This window comes from Sinocyclocheilus anshuiensis, unplaced genomic scaffold (genome assembly GCF_001515605.1).
Source record: "Sinocyclocheilus anshuiensis isolate Anshui unplaced genomic scaffold, SAMN03320099.WGS_v1.1 scaffold200, whole genome shotgun sequence".
In the NCBI taxonomy this organism is placed as follows: Eukaryota; Metazoa; Chordata; class Actinopteri; order Cypriniformes; family Cyprinidae; genus Sinocyclocheilus; species Sinocyclocheilus anshuiensis.
This window is the reverse complement of record NW_015558595.1, coordinates 291,240-315,786: the sequence shown is the minus strand read 5'-3', so window position 1 is coordinate 315,786 and position 24,547 is coordinate 291,240. Positions and strand designations below refer to the sequence as shown.

The window sequence follows — 24,547 nt, the reverse complement described above, 5'->3', positions numbered from 1 at the left end:
TTGGATATAGATTTATCGGCCAATATATCTGTTATCGGCTTTCAAAAATAAAGAATTATCAGTTATCGGTATCGGCCAAAATTTTCATATCGGTGCATCCCTAAATAATTTAAATGTAATGAGCAGGGTAATGTATTTTCAGGTGGTTATCACAAAATAAGAAAATATAATCTTTTGCGGTATTGATCGCCTGACTGTACATTATCAATTACATGTAGGTTAAATTATATAATCTGATTTAATGTTAGGTGATCAGTTTATTTAGACAATATTTTCTCAAAATTTACTCAAAATATTTGAAAACAGAAACACATTATACTGTTTAAAAAACAAAAGGTTAGTCCATTAACAAGGCTGTCTCTGGATGTCTACACAAAATTCAAATTTCTGTTCCAAAGCCAAGTGAGTACAGTTTTCGGCTGATGATTTTGGTTGAAAATATCAAATTAGTTAAATGTTGACCGATTACATTTTTTTGGCTGATATGTATCACTCTATCTCTTTTTTCCAGTTGGTGTTTGGGTTGATTTTCATTAGATGTTGTTTTAGCAGCTTTTGGCAGGAAATGGCTAGTGTTTGTGCACAATAGAGATTGGGGTGTGGTGTATTGCGGATCATAACCTGAAGCTTGTGTGTGATAACCCAACTGATTGCTGGACAGCTGGTCTCAGTGGAGGTGTGTGTGTGTGGTGTTTGGAGCTGCGGGGATGAAAACAAACTGACTGGGCCTAATGTAACAGCACTAATGTCTGTAAACCATGTAAACCTCAGACCATCTCTCTCTTGATCACTTACACACACACAAGCACTGCAGTAATGCATCACCATACCCTTGAATATCTCCTTTAATAAAAAACACAAGGAATCGAGAAGAGCATTTAGTGCAGAATATATCCATCATGGAAAAACGTTTTTAACTTGGTCATTTTGCAAAGCTTGTGAATGGTGTTATTATCCGTTATAAAGTAGCTGTTTGTGTGGGTGAGCAAAAGCATAGATCGGCCTTTTGACGCGTCACAGTTAGAGGGTTTTTAAAAGGCTTTGATGTGCATACCGTTCACATTCCAGTGAAAGTTCAGGGGTCAGTTCAATAAATTAACATCACAAAGCACTTCAACACTACAACATTTGAGTGTTTTTCACTTGTGCACTATGTTGACTTTATTTCTTCCATCAAACACAAAAAGAAATATTTTGAAGAATTTCAGTGATGGACAGCCTCAGTCACCATCTATTTGTACTGAATTTTTTTTTTTCTCCAAAAAATTAAAGTGAATGATGATCTTTCTTTCTGGCTGACATGTCATCTTGTGTTCACTTTCTCCAACTCTGAAAATAATTTCCTATTTTGTAGGACTTTGTAGGAGTAATGCGTACTGTTTGACACTTAAAAAATGTATAATAAAAACTTTCAAATATAAAGGTTCAATGACTGATTGCTCATTGTATTCTTAGAAATTTGTAAAAAATGTGATTAATCATAAAATATAATATATACAATTTTAAAAATTATACAAAATAATCTGTTTATTAAGAATTAAAAAAAATCTGTTAATTTATATTCATTAGTTGGCATCCCTATCTGTGATGCTGGCCTTGATAATACTTGTTATCTTATCGAAAGTATATTAAAAATAAGTCGATTATAAAACATGCTTCCTTTATGTTGATTGTAATAATTTTGGAGTGTGTAAATATACACTATTTATTATTGCAAGTTTTAATTGATTTACTTCCTATTCAGGCATTCTAAGCTAATGCAGTCTTTGTAAAATCACTTTTAAGTCAATTCCTGACCTAATCAAGTCCCATCCTTTTTTTCTCACTCTTTGAATATCCAGTTTAACTCAGAATGCCATCACAGTTTGACTTTAAGGTTAATCCAAACCCTGCAAAAGAGAAATAACAACTTTATAAATTAAAAAGCCAAAGAACTCCTGTGAGCGCCAGATGTTTGATGAGTCAGTGTGTTTTGTGAGACGTGTGAATTCAATAGATGATGCTTTGGGAATAATTAATGAGATTGTTAATCCCCATTAAGTGTTTCCGTGCTCAAATTAAGAGTGTGCGTCGTGATTTTATTGGGCTCCAAAAGAACAAACTGTTCATCTTGGGTCATCTAATAAACTCTGTTTCAGAAATGCGCATGCATGCATCTGTGTGGCTCTGTGTTTCCCGCTGTCGTTCCCCTGGATGGGTACATTGATAAGTCCCTCTGGGCTACAGGCCTCTGTGGTGAGACATAATTAAAATAATGTGTCCTCTCTATTCCTGTTCTCTTTCCTTCTGAAGGAGTCTCTCCAATTACAGGTGTCTGCTTATCTACGTCACTGCCAGGTAGGGGTGTGCGATATTGACAAAAAATTATATCTCGATATTTTCTGGGATTTTATCGATAACGATAATTAGACGATATTTTGCTGAGTGTGTTATTGTGCTGGTACCTTAAGGACTGCCGAAGACAGCTGACTCCTAATGTTTTTAATATTCTTCATATTCTGTGTGGTCAGGTCATACTGATAGAAATTAATCTTTTCCAATAAGTTTAAACAGAATTTTGAATTTTATGGGCATTTTTACCTTTATAAAGTCATTTTTTTCTAAAAGTGTCCATTATCTTTTGAGTCAAATTCTTAAAGCATTTTAAAATTATGCAGTTTTCACATATTATCAAATGTTACATTTTCTTTACAAAAAACATAACTGAATCTATACAGTTATTATAAATTTAAATTTAAAAGACAATTCAAGATCATATATTTATAAACACTCCATACATGTCAAAATTTTTTGCAAACAGAAAAATTGTGACAAAAAAAAGTTTGCAACACTTAAAGATGCATATATACATACTCAATTTTAAGATATAGTGCTGACCCAAAAGGGCAAGTGACAGTTCCATCAACTGACCCAAAAACGTAAAAAAAAAAGTTTTCTTAATTTTTGCAATTCTGTTTAGTGGCACAGAAATTACACAGGTCATCTTTATGAAATTTCCAGTTAATATTCTGACTTGAAATGCTAACAGATCTCACCTGCAAAAACAAGACGTGAAAATGTATCTGCGTATGAGGATCATTAGCAGGGCTTGAAGTGTGTAATGTAATACGGATCGTGTGTTTGCTGTAATCTAATAAGACCAGGCAGTGCGGCAAAGCATTGCATTAGAGTTGTCACGTGGTGTCAGTGTGTTGAGACACTCTGGAGTTGTGTTTCACAGATAGGGCAGTGATGCAAGTCTGTTATCAATTGTTAACTGTACAAAAATGGGGAGAGAGGTATCCTCAGAGGTCCAGAAAGAAGTAGTCATGGTGTCAGGGGTTCCCCCTCAAATCATTAAGAGATAGCTCACCCAAAAATGAAAATTCTGTCATCATTTACTCACCCTCATGTTGTTCCAAACCTGTATGGAAAAACAAATGGAAGTCAATGGCTACCAGCAACTGTTTGGTTACCAACATTCTTCAAATTATCTTCTTTTGTGTTCAACAGAAGAAATTCATACAGGTTTGGAAAAACATGAAGGTGACTAAATGATGACAGAGTAGAATATGACAATTGTGAAGCGTGACAAACTTGAGGCCCACTTGCTATCAATTATTATGCTATTATGCTATTCATAAAATGTTTGTTTAATAGAATAATCAAAGGAAAAATACTCATGATTTATCTCTTACATAATCACATAGGACCTGAATCATTATCTAAACATATTTTATTTGTAATAGTAGGCTATACATTCATAGAAACAAGAGAGGTATTAAAGTGAGTTAACATGAATTTTCTACAGTATATGGCGCAATGTTATGTCAAAGCAAAAAATATGAATTGTTACATTATTTTATACATTGGCAAATCACAATTAAAAAAAAAAAAAAAATTGTATCTGTAAAGCAAAGCATGTCAGATGCTTCAGGGTGAGCTGTGCCAGCGGCTCAAATAAAAGTGATCATGAGATTTGCCTCCAACTGTAGGAAATAGATGCACTATTGTCATTTTTTAAATGTCAGAAATAATACATCTTAAAAAGTCTAAGTGGTATTTGCAAGTCTGCTAATTTGTCTATTATAGAATCAGACATATAATTACTAGCCTATGTATAAATCAATGGTATTTGAATGCTTTTCACAATACAGATAGTTTCCAAGGCAATATAAATTTATAAATTTTTATTTATTAAGATATTTGCACTGCAGAATGGGATCTAATTGAGCAAAATCGCTTTTTAATGCAAAATAATTTCTTATTTTGTCTTTTAATTTTAGGGTGAAATATAACCTAAAAATTTCTTTGTGAGATACACCATAGAAGGAAACGGTTTCATCCAAAGCAATTCCAGCATTTGTTGACATTTGTTTATCACGCTCCAGCAGTCGTATCAGCAGGTCTGCTCACGGTGTCCCAAAACCTTTACCTAATTTGTAAGTTGTACAAGGTGTTCAAGTGTGTCCATGATGTGTGTTCTCTTGTGAGGAACTGCTTGGTTCGTTCAGTCCACAAAAGATGCAATGAATTATGAGCCAGGCAGATTAATCAGCAGATATTTGCTAATGTTGACATTTTCTCGTAAATGATCTTATTTTGGTACTGTAGTCATTTTTTTGACAGACCAAGTGAAGCTTTTCTGATGCTTCCTCCCATTTGGAATCTTGCGCACAGGTAAAATCTTCTACTATAAGTAAATTACTAATTTATGGCTGACTTAAAAGTACACCCTTTGTTTTGATTCATACCAGATGGTTTTATGTCAACAAATCATTACAGTTCTAACAATTTACACTGCATATTTACATCCAGACCCTTGACCATATGACACGGGCCACCAGAAACGGCGATCAGAGAGAAGAGGTTTATCTGCCACAATAAAATGGCACACGCTTTATGCGCACAATCAGCAGGAAGCCAAGAGCAAGTTACTATGACAAATAGGGATCATCATGCATTACTGGAAATGCATGCATATGAGCGATACACTGCAGAGCTGCTTTTTCGCTGGCACGTGACCATCAGGTATCTGAGCCCTCTTTGGTAGCATGTCCTCAGAAACAGGGCAGTGTGATGAGAGTCCGGACTCGAGTATGCACGTGTACAGATGCATGCATTTGTGTGCGCGATCACATGTGTCAAGTGGACAAAAGCTAGATGAGTGTAATTGTGCCACGGCTCACAGCTCCTTCACAGTTCATTTTCACGAATAGAAACTGGCTCGCACCTTGTTCCTCTAGTGGCACGTCTCTCTGGGTTTGTCCGTTGCTTTATTAAGAGCTCTCCCAGGTTGCTCTAGCCCTGGAGGGCTGTTTCCAGCACTGCTCATAACACAGTTTCTTGTTATAAAAACATACACCTCTATTTTCCGATTCAGTGGTTTAATATTCCGCCACAGTCTGTCGGAATTCTTCCGTTACAGGTGTAATAATGTTTTAGCTTTTAAAAACAGTTGGATAGAAATTAAACATCTGTATTGTTTTCCATGGCAGGAGCTGATTTTATACACTGATAACAGGGAGCAAAACACATAAGGGGGTGTTTTAACCCTCATTTTTTCCTATCTATTCAAAAATACATTCAAATTGTAATTAATATTCAAAGAATTGAAAACACCTCTTCTATCAGTGTTGTTAAAGTTAATTAAAACTAAAACTATAAAAAAATAATTTTCAGTAATTGCAATAAACCTGAACTAACATAAAATATAAAATGTTTTCTTGGCTGTACTGACATAATTTTAAGTTGATGTACTAAAACTGAAATGTAAAAATCAAAAAATAAATATCTAAATAAAAATATATAAATATATAAAAATATTAAATATAAAAAAATAAAAAAATGACAAGTACAAAATAAAATGATTACTATTTATTTTACAAACTTTTAAGTGAAAACTATGAAACGAAAAGTAAAAATGTAAATGCTATACTATAAATAATAGTAATAAAATAACACTTTCTATGATGGGCATGTTTTTAATTTCCAACTTAAAATTAATTTAGATTTTTGTGTGTGTCTGTGTCTAAAAATCAGATATAATGAAGAAAAGTGTCTGATTAAAAGAATAAAATTCTTAAAAAGAAAATGTTATTGAGTAGTTTGGCATACACTTTTATTTTTTAGCAATCAATCAACAATTATCCTCGCACACCTGAAGGTGATTGATAGGTGTGTAGTACAAATGACCAAAAAACAAGTCAAACGTCCAAAGAAAAATGAATGAATCCCGCACACTATCAGTACATGCAAACATATAAAAAAAATTGATTTTTGGTCCCATGACCTTCAACAACTTTTTTGTCCCATGACCTTCATCAGGCATACAGTATATGTGTATATTGATTATTATTTTTTTAGAAAAATAAGCAGCAAAGCAGTTTTGGTAAAAGATTTTAAAACCTGTATTCTGCAATATGTAAATTCATTTAATATATCTTTGTGTACTGTGTTGTAGTAGATCAATTACCTTCCACAAAGTGATGGTCTATTATTTGATTCTATATGGCCGAACCATTTTTCCACACTCTTGAGCAGGGGTGCCCAAACTCGGTCCTGGAGGGCCGCATCCCGAACGCCATTACATTGTATTGCAGAAAGCTATCAGGAGTGACAAACGCAGATATTTCACTAGCACGGGCAGTTAAAGGGACTTGCCAATACCCTTTAAGGAGATCTAGTTTAGTGACATAAGTGGCAGAGCCAATTCGATCAACACAATCTTCTATGCGGGGTAGAGGAAAAGAATCTGCCTTAGTCACACTGTTAACCTTTCGGTAGTCCGTGCAAAAACGGAAAGAAGCGTCTGGTTTCTGGACTAACAGACATGGAGAACTCCATGGACTTTGACTATGGATGGCCAATCCATTTTTCAGCAAATATTCTACCTCATTTTTCATCACTGCTCGTTTCATAGGATTCAGTCGGTACGGATGTTGCTTTATGGGCAAAGAAATACCCACATCAATATCATGACACAGGACTGTAGTTCTACCAGGAACATCAGAAAATAGAGAGGGGTATTTTCGTATCATTCTCACTACATCCTCTCGTTGGCATGTCGGCAAATGCTCTAGATGAGAATCTAAGTTACTCAAAACAACTGAATTCTCCAGACGTACCCCACAACCTTGATAGTCATCCGCCACAAAACCCTCCTGTATCTGCTCAGAATCGACAAGAATAGGGGTAGCAAGCATTGATGACGAGGGAGTCGGTGTCATCTCTCGCTCATAATATGCCTTAAGCATATTGATATGACATACGCGACTCTTACGCTTCCGATCCGGTGTACCCACAACATAATCCGTTTGGCTAAGCTTCTTTTCTATTACATAAGGACCAAAGAATTTCGCTTGAAAAGTAGATTCAGGGATGGGAAGTAGAACAAGAACTAGATCACCCGCCTGAAAATTACGGGATACACTTTTCTGATCAAATCGCTTCTTCATTTTAGATTGCACGTCAGCCAGATGAGCTTTAGCAAACATACACGCCTGATGTAAACGCTCATGAAAAGAGCTTACGTACTCAAGAACCGATACAGGTGAACTAGATTTCTTTAACAGCTGCTCACTCAAGAGCTTTAACGGCCCACGAACGGTGTGCCCAAACACAAGCTCAACGGGACTAAAGCCCAATGATTCTTGAACAGACTCACGGATGGCAAACATCAGCAAAGGCAACCCGTCTGCCCAATCTTTACCCGTCTCCACACAGAAGGCACGGAGCATAGACTTTAACGTCTGATGGAACCTTTCAAGAGCTCCCTGCGCTTCGGGGTGGTATGCGCTAGACATTTTATGCGTTACTCCCAACTCGGCAAGCGCTTGTGCAAATACTTTCAAGGTGAAATTTGACCCCTGGTCAGTCTGAATTACTCGAGGCAGACCAAAAGTAGTACAAAACTTCAATTCTTTCACAATTAAAGGAGCTTTAATCGAGCGCAGCGGAATAGCCTCTGCATAACGCGTCGCACAACACATAACTGTCAGAATGTACTGATGCCCAGTTTTCGATTTGGGCAGCGGACCCACACAATCAATAATCAACCTCTCAAAAGGTTCACTTAGCACAGGAATGGGATACAAAGGTGCCACAGGAATCTTCTGATTCGGCTTCCCTGCACGCTGGCACACATCACACGAACGGCAGAAATCTGATACCTCAGATTTTAATCCAGGCCAGAAATAATACTTAGAAACATGGTGAAATGTTTTTGTGACTCCCAAATGTCCCGAAAGAGGATGTTCATGAGCCAATTTTAAGACTTGTAATCGGTAACCAGTCGGTAACACAATTTGATATCTCACCTGGCAGTCTGCCACATCAGAGTTTGAAGGTTTCCATTTACGCATGAGAACTCCCTCGTCCCAATAATACGTTGTATTCAAATCAGAGATATCATTCACATTAATTGCCATCTCAGAACAATTTTGCAATGTAGGATCAGACTTCTGGGCTAGGGATAACTGATCTCGACCCACCTGTAAATTAACTCCTTCAGCTGTCAAAGGTTCCGAACTAGACTTTACTTCAGCCTCCACAACTAAATGATCTTTTCTAGGTTCAGAACCAGTACCAAGAAAAGAATCAGAGATGTCAATTACATCATTGAACTTCTTTAATTGCGACCTCGTTACCACACAGGCAGGGAACACTGAAGGAAACTGCACAGACAAATCTGGCTGAAGGCAGGCATCAGGTCTATTAGCCACCACTGGGCAAGGAAAAACATTAGCCCCAGCGAGGTCATTCCCAAGGATTATACTAACCCCGTCCACAGGTAATTTAGGGCGCACACCCAACTCAACAACTCCTGTAACGAGATCAGATTTTAAATGAACGTTGTGGAGTGGAACAGGAACACAGCCCATCTCAATGCCTCGCACCAGCACATTTCTACCCGTATAAGACTGATCAGAAAAGGGCAAAACGTCCTTGCACACAAAGGACTGAGCAGACCCAGTATCTCTCAAAATCGAAACTGGTTTAGTTTCAGAACCATTTGCAAATGATACAGTGCCATGCAAAATAAACGGTCCATAGGTAGAATCAAATTCAGATACAGACTGAGCAGGCCTTGCAATCAGCAATTAAATGGCCAGGATCTAAACAAAAAAAACAGACCCTATTCCCCGCCGTTCGCCCCGAAGTAAACTGACAGGGTGGTTTTACACTCTTCCCCGGCCTCGAAGTTTGAGGAAACCCTAGAGTCTCTTCTCTCGCCACATTAACTATAGTTCTTTCAGGACGCATAGGGCGATGTGTCAAAACAAATTCGTCCGCTAACACAGCGGCATCAGAAAGAGAATTAACTTTTTGTTCATTCAAATATATTACAACAGCCTCCGGCATACAGTTTTTGAACTCCTCCAGTAACAATAATTCCTGGAGTTGCTCAAAGTCAACAACTCGACTTGCTAAACACCACTTTTCAAAAAGTACTCTCTTTTCTCGAGCAAATTCTACACAGGTTTGTTTGAAAGACTTTGAATGAGACCTGAATTTTTGACGATAGGCCTCTGGAACTAGTTCATATGCCCGTAACACTGTCGCTTTAACGATCTCATAATCAAGCGATTGATCTACAGGCAATGCAGCACATACCTCCTGGGCTTTTCCCGTAAAGTTGCATTGCAACAATAACGCCCACATATCCTTAGGCCATCTTAACTTCACCGCAACACGTTCAAATGCGATGAAGAAAGAATCTACTTCTGCCTCTCTAAAAGGGGGGACAAGCTTAACATACCTACTCGCATCAAAATCAGAGCGTCCGGCAGGAACTGGCCGACTTACCGGCGTCGTCGCATCCGAGGGAATTTTAGTACGAGGAACTGGAGTTGGCTTACTCTCCTTCGCTTGTAAATCCAGTTGACGCAGTTTAACAGCGCGCTCAGTTTCAGCTTGAACAACGCGCAATTTAATTAACTGTGCCTCGCATTCTTGTTTTTTAATCAATAAGTCCAACTCCTTCAGTTTGACTGCCAATTTAGATTCATTACACGATTCAGAAGCATCTGCATTAAGAAAAACTTCCGAAGTCCCCACACCGACTTCGGACAACAACTCCTCCTCCCCAGCAGGTGCTTCCGATTTATCAGGTATAATACCAGCAGAAACCAATTCATCAAAGAGCTGCTCTTTAATAACCTGTTTAGTAGACTCTTTTGGGACGCTAATATGAAAGAAATCAGCTATAAGAATTAAATCCTTTTTCCTACAGCGATCATAAACTTCTACAGTAGGATTAAGAGAGAATTCTATCAAATCAAAATCCATACTCTTACAATAAACACCTTTGCCCCTCCCACAATTTCAAAGACTTCCAAACAAACTCTTTAGGCTACTTACCAACAAATTGAAATGGTGTTCAGCAGCAAATTTATACTGCATTCACTACCAAGAGACACATCTCCCAAGTTACCAAATCAATTAACAATTGTCTCAAACAAATAAACAAAAGCCCCCAATTGTTATATAACTTTCCATCTAGGGCTGGGGAGCCAGTAACAAAAAAAGATAAAGAAAAACATCTAAAGAAAAAAAAAGAACCTTGGAGAAAGAACCAGGGCAATCCAACCTCCTGACCCAGAGTCAACACAAACACCAATTCAAATTAATCTCTTTTAATTTGAAAAGATAAGAAAAAGGTAAACAAACAATAAATCTCAAAGGAAGTATTAACGAACATATAGGGAACAAAGACTTCAGGGGAGAGCTAGGCCAAAACAACAAACAAAACCAAACTAACTAACCCAAGGATATTTATAAATTACCTAGAGAAAGATAATCCGAAAATAAAATACACAAAAACTTCCCTCTCTTCCTGTCTGCCCATAACCAGGAGAAAACAATTACAAACGAAAATGGCACCCTCCCCCTACATTCCCTTAAATCCAAAAGAACATAAGAACACTAACAAACATAATTAACGTTAAACAAAAATAGTCAAAATGGTTTTAAACAACTTCAGTTCTCTTTCTGCTCAAGAACACAACAAAGTCCTGAGTTCACTTACTCAGAACTAAATCAACCAAAAGCAAACAAATGAATCTGGGCAACCAGGAGGAAGAGTAGCCCTGGCAGAAAGAAGTCTCTCTCTCCTTTCTTCACAGATCCACCACTTCTTATATTTCTGCTCCTTCCCGGCATCAACCAATCACCGCGGGCATCACCAGATTCAACACAGCTGGTTGGAACACCTGTCTCGTGACGAGGGAGAGAGAGGGAGAGAGATAGAAGGAAAGCAAACAAAACCACATCCAACACATGTACACAATTATAAAACACCTTGAATACGTCCTCGGACGTAACACCATCCACTTACATATGGATTCTATTGTAACCCATAATAAGCTTATCAGATGCTGGTCTTTGATCAGGCACTAAGCCTTTGGCAAAGAGCTGTGCACCCTTAAATACACATGATTGTGCGCTCTCAGTGCATATGTATATTATTGAAATGTTCATAATATCCAATACAAGTTAAGCTCTATTGAAAGCACCTTTGAAAGCATTTAAACTGGGTAACGTTTGCATAATACAAGCAGGAATATGGAATGTGGTATAGCGAATTTCATCTGCTTAAAAGAGTAGACCAACCATTAAAAGTCCATTTTTAAAGCTAAAATATCTATTTTTTATACCGAAGAACCCATTTCCCGTCTACCATTGATTGAACAAACAGATTGCCCCACCTGAAAATGCAATTGAAATCATTTACAGAAAAACATTCTTAAAAATAAAGGTTCTTTATTGGCATCTATGGGTCCATGAAGAACCTTGAACATCCATAGAAACTTTACTCTAAATGTTCTTCACCATTAAAAAAAATGGTTCTTTTAAGAACTGTTCACTCAAAAATTCGAGAAACACAAAATGGTTATTCTTCTGTGACATCAATGCAAAAAACACCCTTTTGGAACCTTTATTTTTAAGAGTTAAAGAACACAAAATCTGTTTGACAAGTACATTTAATTCTGTAGGGCTTTTCTGTTCAGATCAAGACAGCATACACATAGCAGTGGAGTTTCCTGTCTCAGTGTTAGGGAAAGATATCCCAGTAGAGAAGCAGGTTAAATTGGATTTTATAAGTGAAGCCATTATTGAACCAATCAATGCAGCAGTAGGAGCTGACGGAGTTTACCAGCAGTGCACATTTGTAAACATACACGGGACTGGACCAGCAGGTGTGGTCTGATGATTTTATCTACTCAGCATTTTATTTGTTCACCCTCATGTCAAGCCGTATGGCCTTCTTTCTTCTATGAAACACAAAAGGAGATGTTTAGCACAATGTTCACGCTGCTCTTTTCCATACAATGAAAGAGGATGGGGACTGCGACTGTCCGACTCCATAAACATTCTTTGAAACTACTTCACTGAAGATAGAAAGCCGTACGCGCTTGGAATGACATGAGGGAGTAAATGTGAGAGAATTGTTATTTTTGGATGAACTATTCCTTCAAGCACCACTCTGAGAAGTTAATGAAATATTCATAGGCAATAATGAAATAATGAAAGTGTTAGAACAACTATGTACAACAATGTTCAGTGTCTTAGATCTTGTATTTTCTGGATCTTGTCTACATTGCTCTACAGGGTTTTAAAAATTCACGCGGGGCCCCTCAGAAACAAAGAGCCAAAATGAAACTGTCAGAGGCTTTTGAATCTTTTTTTATTTTAATTTTAATTTTCTGTCTTGTGGGGCTCATACGAGTTACATTAGGCCACTGTTGTTCTTGAAATTCACTATGTCTAGACACTTGCACTACTTGTATTGTTTGTAGACATATAAGCTAACTCTTACGCAACTGCTCTTTAACAGGTGCTGGGGAGTCTGGGAAGAGTACAATAGTCAAACAAATGAAGTAAGCGACTTGTTTTCATTTTCTACTCTAATTACACTTCAGTTTTATGCTAAATATCATTTATTGGTTACGCATATCTCTCTACATAGAATCATCCATGAGGCAGGCTACTCAGAGGAGGAGTGCAAACAGTACAAAGCTGTTGTCTACAGCAACACTATTCAGTCTATCATCGCCATCATTCGTGCCATGGGGCGACTCAAGATCGATTTCGGAGACGCAGCACGAGCGGTGAGTCACAGGATTGGTGGCCTGGTGCACTTCATGTTGCCTACAGCCCACTTGTGTAGATTCACAGACACTACAAGAATGTGAATGAATGGGCGAAATTGTACCGTTCAATATGGCGGCTGGAAGTTCAATTAAATGCATCGCCTTTGATAGTGCATGTTAAATCCAGAACTTGCAATTGGTGAAAAATTCAATTCAAACATGCAATGACTGAGATACTTGAAATCTGCTGTACTCTCTGTGTCTCAGGATGATGCGAGGCAGTTGTTTGTGTTGGCGGGCAGCGCTGAGGAGGGTTTCATGACAGCAGAGCTGGCTGGAGTGATAAAGCGTTTGTGGAAGGACAGAGGAGTGCAGGCCTGTTTCAGTCGATCCAGAGAGTACCAGCTCAACGATTCAGCAGCATAGTGGGTATCTTTGTCTTTAAGCCCCCATTCTGTTTTCTTATGCCTCTCGCATATATGTCCTCTGCCAGACCTTGCACCACACCCTAACCAAGTTTGAAGCAATAAAGTATTAGGTGATGAATCACCCCACAGGAAAAAGAAAAATCAAATCGGAGATCTCTTTAATATTTCAGTTGGAGAGCAAATTGAAACTTTAGCATCTATGATCATCTGTGTCTCTTCTAGATTTTCAGAATGTATCAAACTGTACTCAGCTTAGCCCACCCACCAAAGCCTGCAATCAGAAGTTGGAGATCTCAATACAACCTCAACAAATTCTTTCAAAACCAAATTATTAGCTATGCTATCCAAAATTCAAATCATTATATTACTGTACATTATATGCATTATTTAACTGTGACAGTAACTAACAGTTGTCTCATTTGTATCCATTTTTACGTCTTCTACCAGAGTCAAAGTTGGCACTTAAATGAAATCTAATTGAGAAACCTCCTTGTTGGAGATTTCCTCTGGGGCATCTCAGCGATTTTTGTCCAGTGTGACATTAAGACATATTTTGTCAGCCGTTTGGTTTCTACTGAGTGCAGCAATCAGGTTCCAAAAGTAAAAATCCTATTCATTTTCTCCATTGGGGAATTGATTTTTTACCTTAACTTATAAACCATTAGTTTGAGACCTAATGTGATTTTTGAGGTTGTTAATATGCTTCCATCAGCCTACATTATTTGAACTGTTTTATTTTGTAATAATCATGTTTAATAGTGGAATTAAAAAAACATTACCCATGACACCCGCCCACTCCCATGAGTCAGTCTCCTTACACTCTCAAACGGCTTAAATATTTGCATCTATATGCTTACTGTGCAACAAACATAAAATATATAGTGTTTCTATATATATAGTGTTTATATAAAATCAATAACTTTAAATGAACGGTTTTCTATTTTATGTTTTAATTCAATTATATCTTTCACAATGGGACTGTAGCTCATTCCCAGATTGAAGCCGTTAAAGGGTTAGTTCACCCAAAAATGAAAATTCTGTCATTAATTACTCACCCTCATGTCGTTTCAAACCCGTAAGACCTTCGTTCATCTTCAGAACACAAATTAAGATATTTTTGATGGAATCTGAGAGCTGTCAGACCCTGCATAGACAGCAATGCAACTGAAATGTTCACAAGTCCAGAAACGTAGCAAGGAGATCGGTAAAATAATCCATGTGACATCAGTGGTTCATCCGCAATTATACGAAGCTACGAGAATACTTTTTGTGCGCAAAAGAAAAAAAAAACATCACCCTGGTGCTATTTTGGAGAATATCCGCTGGACGTAAACAGCGTATGCTGTTCTGTGTCAGCTGTGCCACACGGATATGTTGTTTCCATTCAGATCAAATCACAACAACGTAGGAAACAAATCCGGCATGACGCAGCTGATACAGAACAGCATACGTGGTTTAATCCAGCTGATACTCTCCAAAATGGCGCTACAGGGTGATGCAGAGGAAACGAATTGTTGAATAAAGTCGTTATTTTTTTCTCTTTTGCGCACAAAAAGTATTCTCGTAGCTTCGTATAATTGCGGATGAACCCCTGATGTCACATGGATTATTTTACAGATCTCCTTGCTACGTTTCTGGACTTGGGAACATTTCAGTTGTATTGCTGGGTCAGACAGCTCTCAGATTCCATCAAAAATATCTTAATTTGTGTTCTGAAGATGAACGAAGCTCTTACGGGTTTGAAACGACATGAGGGCGAGTAATTAATGACAGAATTTTCATTTTTGGGTGAACTATCCCTTTAAGTACTGAGCCTTGTACCTTTTTTCTGATTTTTTTTTTTCTTTTTCTGATGTTATGATTCACCTTGTGGCTGGTTGGGTTGGTTCATGGTTAGTTCATCTTTAACAAAGACTTTTTTTAATATCCCAATGGAAAAAATACTACTGGAACCAAGGCAGTTAAAAAAGTGGGCAGACACTGTTTCATTCTATTCTAATTGCTCCGCCCACATTGAATTTTCATTGGTCCAAAATTCCACTCAACACAGATACATATTAAACATCAAATTTGTAACATTTCATGACTGTAAGTCCTCACTGGCTGTGATTTTTATCACGTCAGACAGTTTTTTGCTCTCTGCGGGGCTGTTTCACATTTCACCTAGTTGAGACGAACATGAATCGCCTCATAGCTTTTTGTTTTTGTCCTCTACACCCATTCTTTATTTATATTTCTTTATCTGTCTACCTCACATACCATCCTCCCTTCCTATCTCTCTCAGCCCGTTCACCTTTTTGGGTGCTCAACCGTTCATTCCCCCTTCTGTTTTCTAGTTCCCTCCCCTTCTGTTTTTCTTGTTCACTGAACATCAGCCACTGCCAAAACAGCAAGTTCAAACAGCTTTATCCGGTACACTGAGATCTCCTGTCTTACCCTATCCAGACTCTCACTGTTTGAGCCTTGAACGAGTTTGTCAATATTTGCCCCACTGTAGCTGCCTGCTTACTCTGCTTACTAGAACATGCCATTCCCCTTGACTCGGAAAACCTGCCTGTCAGACACTAGCCACATGTATACGATGTTGATTTTCACGTGAGAAAAATACACAGAAGAAAGTGTGTCACATGCTACAGTTGAATAAATATGTGTGGGTGCATGTTAAAGTTTCATGTTGTAATCAACTGGTGCTAAAGATAAAGGAGTTAAAGATAGCAATTAGAGATAACGGTTACAAAGTGTACTTAGAAATTCCTGTTTCCCTTAATCAAACAGTTATGGCACTGCTGTTTTCGTACAACCGTGTGTGCTTGAGTTTCTCTAATTCAGTTCCAAATCCTAATGAGCTGTCTTACCGTCTACTGTCTATTAGAGGTACACTATGCACAGTTGCCCTGCTCAGGCACGATTGCACCTCCCCCCCCCAATGGCCTGCTGACCTGCACTCACATTGCACTTTAACAGGCCTGAGGACGCTTATGTCATTACGATGTGAGTGCAAAAAAACAGGAAGAAAACAGTTCTTGCTCAGCACAATGGAGTACATCATAATGCTAACTTTGTGGCTTATTATTTTGAGTGGTTTGGGGTGCGGTAACACCCGGTTCTTTCACATGCGTAATATGTTTCTTAATAAATCGATCACTTATGTCATGTAGAAAGACTCCGTGTGATGTGTCTCGAATTCTGTGGTTAGTGCTCACATTATATGCATTCTGCGCCAACTGAACCAGACCGGTATGGAGTGATCACACTAATCGAGCAAACTAGACTTTTCAGGGTCAAACATGCTAAACATGCTCAGGCACGGTTCATATCGCCTAGAATGAGTACACTTTTAGGCAGATGCCTTCCAAGGAAGAACTGGATAGAACCTCATAAGCATCGGATCTAAAAACATTGTCAGCTCCACATTGTTTTGTGTGACTGATACTAATAAGCAGAACCAATTTGTTATTATTTATTTTTCCATCAATCCATGTTCCAACCACTTGTCTTGTGCAGGATTGCAAGAAGGCTTGATCCAGCATGTCAGGCATCTGTAGGCAGTAGTTTTATTAGGAGTTTCTTTTTAAATATATAATACAATAACTAAATAACCAATAGATTACATAAAATAATATGGATTATGAATATTTATTATTATAATTATTATTGGAATAATTCAACCCCAAATAAAATATAAAAATATAAAATAAAAATGGATTATGAATATTGAGTTTATTATTATAGTATCATGTCTAACTTGATGAATCAAAGGCAAAAACATATATCAAGGAAATGTTATTTAAAGGGGTCATGTGATGTTGCTAAAAAAGAACACTGTTTTGTGTATTTGGTGTAATGAAATGTGTTTATGTGGTTTAAGGTAAAAAAAAATAAATAAAAAATTTTCTACATACTGTACATTGTTTCTCCTCTATGCCCCGCCTTTCTGAAATGCGGCGATTTTTACAAAGCTCATCGGTCTGTAAAAGCAAGGTGTGCTCTGATTGGCCAGCTATCCAGTGCGTTGTGATTGGCCGAATGCCTCAAGCGTGTGACAGAAATGTTACGCCCCTTACCATACTGTGATGCCGTGTCCCGGCGCGGCACGACGAGACAAAAACATTAAAACCCATTATAAACAAGGCATTTGTAGCATCTAGTGGGGACATAATTACGGTTTATAACAGGGGTGTCCAAACATTTTTCACAGGGGGCCAGGTGCAAAAAAATGTGTCGTCTTGGGGCGCATGGCTGTAAAAAAAAAAAAAACCTACTATTAGACAAGCTACTTGATTATTGCCATTAATTTGTCTTTGTCTGCTTATATGTTAAATATGCTATTGTCTAAAAATGTTATGTGTGCGCTAAATATATATTTTTATATGCCCCATGATATTGTATAATTTTTTAACCTAAGAATCATTACAATGTATTGCTTTCAATATTTTTTTTACTCACCATTATTAACTTATTAATGTGAAGAGTGATGTTGTGCCTTGGATTTCAGAATTGATGTCAAGTCAGGAGTAAGTCGTGTAGTAGAGATACGAAGCAGATCACAGAGATGGCTGTCAGTCAGCCTGGCTCTCAGTGGACTCTTGTTCAGCGTCATCAGCGAAAATGTTTGCTCACATATGTACGTGGAGCCAAACAGACTCATCCTTTGAGCATGACGTTTGATTAAGGGGAATCTGGATGTTTCCAAACTCTTGTAAAACTCGGACAGGGGAAGAAGCTGGTGGCGGCTGCGAAGAGAATCATCGCACTGAAGTTCTATGAGTTCCAGCTGCACATTCTCTTGTACTTCTTCTACATTAACAGAGAAAGGGGTTGAGAACAGTTTGATGTCGCTATCAATAGCGGAAAAGTCTTGAAAACGCTGATTAAATTCTGTGATTAAGGATGTGAGCACTGTCGAATATTTATCAATTTTTCCAGGGATGTTGGAGTCTGAAAAACTCGAGATGATTTCGGACAATCTAGGAAAGTGCACAGCATTGCGGTCACAGTCTAAAAATGTTATGTGTGCGCTAAATATATATTTTTATATGCCCCATGATATTATATCATTTTGTTAACCTAAGAATCATTACAATGTATTGCTTTCAATATTTTTTTTACTCACCATTATTAACTTATTAATGTGAAGAGTGATGTTGTGCCTTGGATTTCAGAATTGATGTCAAGTCAGGAGTAAGTCGTGTAGTAGAGATACGAAGCAGATCACAGAGATGGCTGTCAGTCAGCCTGGCTCTCAGTGGACTCTTGTTCAGCGTCATCAGCGAAAATGTTTGCTCACATATGTACGTGGAGCCAAACAGACTCATCCTTTGAGCATGACGTTTGATTAAGGGGAATCTGGATGTTTCCAAACTCTTGTAAAACTCGGACAGGGGAAGAAGCTGGTGGCGGCTGCGAAGAGAATCATCGCACTGAAGTTCTATGAGTTCCAGCTGCACATTCTCTTGTACTTCTACATTAACAGAGAAAGGGGTTGAGAACAGGTTGATGTCGCTATCAATAGCGGAAAAGTCTTGAAAACGCTGATTAAATTCTGTGATTAAGGATGTGAGCACTGTCGAATATTTATCCATTTTTCCAGGGATGTTGGAGTCTGAAAAACTCGAGATGATTTCGGACAAACTAGGAAAGTGCACAGCATTGCGGTCACTGATTTGTCTCTCAAAAAGTCTTAGCTTCACAGCAAAGGATTTCAAGTGCGCATACATTTCCGATATCAGCTGGTCCTTGCCTTGCAGGCTTTTATTCAGTGCGTTCAGGTAACTGGTCAAATCAACTAAAAAAGCAAGGTCTGCCAGCCAGTCAGGGTCATTGAGTTGATCAAGTGTCAGATTTTTTTCTTTCAAAAACTGGTCAATTTCAGACCGCAGCGAATAGAACCGCTGTAGAGCAGAGCCGCGACTCAGCCATCGCACGTTAGAGTGATATATTACGTCACCGTATTCTGCATCAATATCAGACAGAAATGCCCGGAATTCTCTGTGGTTGAGCGCTCTTGAACGAATCAAGTTTATAGTTTTTACCACAGTGGTCATCACATCATCCATCTGGATGGCTTTGGCACAGAGCGCTTCCTGGTGTATGATACAGTGCATTTTCACAGCCTCACCTCCACTTTCGCAAACTTTGTTGCATACCATGGAAGCCATTCCATTCCGCTCGCCGATCATGGCTGGTGCTCCATCGGTTGTAATGCCACAGAGCTTGGCCCAAGGGAGATTCATGTTTTCAATCGCACATGATACGGCTTCAAAAAGATCTTTTCCCGTTGTACTCTTAAGGCTCTTCATTTCAAGTAGCTCTTCTGAAATGCAAAAATCACTGTCCACACCTCGCAAAAAAATTAACAGCTGTGCAGTATCTGTGGAATCAGTGCTGTCATCGCACGCAATTGAGTAAAAATCAAACGTGGGAACTTTGTCTGTCACTTGTTCTTTTAGATTTGCCGACAAGTCTTCAATTCTCCGTCCGACTGTGTTTCTTGAAAGACTGATATTTTTAAAATCTTGCATCTTTTCTGGGCAAATTATTGTGGCAACTTTCATCAGACACTCCTTTATAAGTTCGCCTTCAGTGAAGGGTTTTCCGTGCCGCGCTATTAGGTGAGCTACCTCATAACTAGCTAATGTAGAATTTTCCTGTGCTTTATTAGCACGAAAAAATTGTTGTTGTTGAGCTAACAAGGCAGCTGCCAATTGTTTCACCTTTTGATCGCGCTCAGCACCAGTGTAAGATTTGAAAGACTGATGTTTTGTTTCGTAATGTCTTTTAACATTATATTCCTTCATCACCCCAACGGACTCCTGGCAAATTAAACAGACACATTTCCCGCTCACCTCCGTGAAAAAATATTCATTTCCCCAACGTGTCTGAAATCTCCTGCATTCACTTTCGATTTTCCTTTTTCTTTGTTGCGCCATGACTTAGCAAAATAATGAACAATAATTTGTAGTTTTTTAGCCTCTTCATAAACGTAGGCCTACGTCTGACTAACTGCATTGGCTGCATGTGATAGCGACACCTGATGGTTATTTAGTGAATTTGATCTATTTTTCACTATAAAGGGCCAGATTCGTATTATTTTTAAAATCCCTCGCGGGCCGCCACAGGAACGATCGCGGGCTGTAGTTTGGACACCCCTGCTCTAGAGAGTGCATTTTTGCTCAGCCAATGCAAGTCTATGGGAAATCTTTGATTTTTGATAATTATTTATAGAAAACTTTAAGTCTCATCAGTTAGAAAAGATATAGAAACAAACTACAGATCAGGTCCAATGTCTCTGACGAGTTTGGTGCCTGTAGCATTAGGGGTAGAATAATAATAAGTTTAAATAGTTTAACAGTATGTTGGCTTTCTCAAGCCAACATACTGTTACTGTTATGGATCAGTGAATGCGAGAGAAGGGGAGAGATAACACACATACTGTGTATGTGTGTGTCTACAGCAGTTAAACCGAATACAATGTTTATATCTCCTTGTTTCAGATGATGAGAGAGATGAGAACTCCTGACCAACCTTGTGGACTGAAAGTCAGGCTAGGGAATTTAAAAACAGGCACTCTTAAATGTGCATTGAAAATTGCCAGCTGATAAAACCTATTCTCCAGGGACCATATTCTTAAGATAAATGTAACTGGCTGAGTTAAATGATTAACACTAAACAGTAAGAAATCAGCCCTGTCTCCCCAGCTGTAAATGTCATTAGTAAGTCTTCTGTTGCTTATAATAAATTGACATGTTGATATCACATAAGCAGTCTTTCAGAATGCTCTCAGTTACATAGATGCATATTGTATGAATTAGTGAATGTGGTGGTGCTTATGGGGTGTCGCTGTGGGACGGTGAGTATGAGGCTGGGAGGGAATATCAGAGTATACCCACTACAAAAAACTAGACTACACCACTAGTTTCATCCATTAGGGTTGGGCAGAATTTAAGAAATGTCTCCTGTTCAATTCATGAGTTCGAACTGGTCACACTCACAGGATGCTCAACTCAATTCTGATTGGTACACAACATTATCTTACATCAAGATTCATATGATGGATAAATTGTTTGAGGCATGTCTAAAAAAATCACCTTGACAAAGATTCGTGAAGGCAGGAAGCGACGTAGCAGTTGACTGGAGATGTTTGGAAAGCGCAGCAGGTTGACGTTGAGCTGAGGAAGGACTTGATATCCCGCCATCAGAGGATAGAAATTATACAACATCTCCTGTTCTGCACCAGGTAAAATCCTCATTCGCACCTGCACATAGACACAGAAAGAGAACGAGACCTCCTGAGTGAATGAGTGGCAGACATTTTTTAGGGGTTGTGGATTTGTTGCCTGTTGATTTGTTGATAATCAGTGTGTAAAGAGGAACCACATTTTTATTTTATTTGCTTCTTGTTGGGTCACTCTTCTAAAATGTTTTTGCTTTACTCACTGTATAGCTTTCAGACACCCTTAGACTAAGTGTGAGTTTTTTCCCATTAGTTTTTATTAAAATACATTAAAGGGGTCATATGATGCGATTTCAATTTTTCCTTTCTCTTTGGAGTGTTACAAGCTCTTTGTGCATAAAGAAGATCTGTAAAGTTGCAAAGACTAAAGTCTCAAATCCAAAGAGATATTCTTTATAAAAGTTCAGAGTCAGCCACGCCCAGGGGTGTCCAAACTTTTTTCACAGGGGGCCAGGTGCAAAAAAATGTCGGCTTGGGCCGCATGTCTGTAAAAAAAAAAAAAACCTACTATTAGACAAGCTACTTGATTATTGCCATTAATTTGTCTTTGTCTGCTTATGTTAAATATGCTATTGTCTAAAAATGTTATGTGTGCGCTAAATATATATTTTTATATGCCCCATGATATTATATAATTTTTTAATCTAAGAATCATTACAATGTATTGCTTTCAATATTTTTTGTACTCACCATTATTAACTTATTAATGTGAAGAGTGATGTTGTGCCTTGGATTTCAGAATTGATGTCAAGTCAGGAGTAAGTCGTGTAGTAGAGATACGAAGCAGATCACAGAGATGGCTGTCAGTCAGCCTGGCTCTCAGTGGACTCTTGTTCAGCGTCATCAGCGAAAATGTTTGCTCACATATGTACGTGGAGCCAAACAGACTCATCATCCTTTGAGCATGACGTTTGATTAAGGGGAATCTGGATGTTTCCAAACTCTTGTAAAACTCGGACAGGGGAAGAAGCTGGTGGCGGCTGCGAAGAGAATCATCGCACTGAAGTTCTATGAGTTCCAGCTGCACATTCTCTTGTACTTCTTCTACATTAACAGAGAAAGGGGTTGAGAACAGTTTGATGTCGCTATCAATAGCGGAAAAGTCTTGAAAACGCTGATTAAATTCTGTGATTAAGGATGTGAGCACTGTCGAATATTTATCCATTTTTCCAGGGATGTTGGAGTCTGAAAAACTCGAGATGATTTCGGACAAACTAGGAAAGTGCACAGCATTGCGGTCACTGATTTGTCTCTCAAAAAGTCTTAGCTTCACAGCAAAGGATTTCAAGTGCGCATACATTTCCGATATCAGCTGGTCCTTGCCTTGCAGGCTTTTATTCAGTGCGTTCAGGTAACTGGTCAAATCAACTAAAAAAGCAAGGTCTGCCAGCCAGTCAGGGTTATTGAGTTGATCAAGTGTCAGATTTTTTTCTTTCAAAAACTGGTCAATTTCAGCCATCGCACGTTGGAGTGATATATTACGTCACCGTATTCTGCATCAATATCAGACAGAAATGCCCGGAATTCTCTGTGGTTGAGCGCTCTTGAACGAATCAAGTTTATAGTTTTTACCACAGTGGTCATCACATCATCCATCTGGATGGCTTTGGCACAGAGCGCTTCCTGGTGTATGATACAGTGCATTTTCACAGCCTCACCTCCACTTTCGCAAACTTTGTTGCATACCATGGAAGCCATTCCATTCCGCTCGCCGATCATGGCTGGTGCTCCATCGGTTGTAATGCCACAGAGCTTGGCCCAAGGGAGATTCATGTTTTCAATCGCACATGATACGGCTTCAAAAAGATCTTTTCCCGTTGTTGTACTCTTAAGGCTCTTCATTTCAAGTAGCTCTTCTGAAATGCAAAAATCACTGTCCACACCTCGCAAAAAAATTAACAGCTGTGCAGTATCTGTGGAATCAGTGCTGTCATCACACGCAATTGGGTAAAAATCAAACGTGGGAACTTTGTCTGTCACTTGTTCTTTTAGATTTGCTGACAAGTCTTCAATTCTCCGTCCGACTGTGTTTCTTGAAAGACTGATATTTTTAAAATCTTGCATCTTTTCTGGGCAAATTATTGTGGCAACTTTCATCAGACACTCCTTTATAAGTTCGCCTTCAGTGAAGGGTTTTCCGTGCCGCGCTATTAGGTGAGCTACCTCATAACTAGCTAATGTAGAATTTTCCTGTGCTTTATTAGCACGAAAAAATTGTTGTTGTTGAGCTAACAAGGCAGCTGCCAATTGTTTCACCTTTTGATCGCGCTCAGCACCAGTGTAAGATTTGAAAGACTGATGTTTTGTTTCGTAATGTCTTTTAACATTATATTCCTTCATCACCACTCCTGGCTCCTGGCAAATTAAACACACATTTCCCGCTCACCTCCGTGAAAAAATATTCATTTCCCCATGAAATCTCCATAATTAACAATAATTTGTTGTTTTTTAACCTCTTCATAAACGTAGGCCTACGTCTGACTAACTGCATTGGCTGCATGTGATAGCGACACCTGATGGTTATTTAGTGAATTTGATCTATTTTTCACTATAAAGGGCCAGATTCGTATTATTTTTAAAATCCCTCGCGGGCCGCCACAGGAACGATCGCGGGCCGCAGATGGCCCGCGGGCCGTAGTTTGGACACCCCTGGTTTATAATGACATATGCTGTCTTTTTACGTGTTGCGTTGCATCGTGCCGCCTAAACATAAAACCATATCTGCATTTGTGATCGAAAAAATTACAAACAACAAGCGCTACTCTACACTGCTCAAAACTTGTGTTTGAATCATCAGTGGCAAATCCTTTAAA

At 38.5% G+C, this 24,547-nt stretch overlaps 1 protein-coding gene across 1 annotated transcript in view; it reads left to right on the top strand.

Moving 5' to 3' along the window:
* gnai1 (guanine nucleotide binding protein (G protein), alpha inhibiting activity polypeptide 1) overlaps positions 1–24,547 on the top strand; it is a 35,384-nt gene that overhangs the window by 3,440 nt on the left and 7,397 nt on the right. The window contains exons 2-4 of the mRNA XM_016475789.1: positions 12,818–12,860; positions 12,950–13,091; positions 13,341–13,498. Coding sequence (XP_016331275.1) covers positions 12,818–12,860; positions 12,950–13,091; positions 13,341–13,498 — 343 coding nt within the window. The remainder of the gene's footprint in view (positions 1–12,817; positions 12,861–12,949; positions 13,092–13,340; positions 13,499–24,547) is intronic.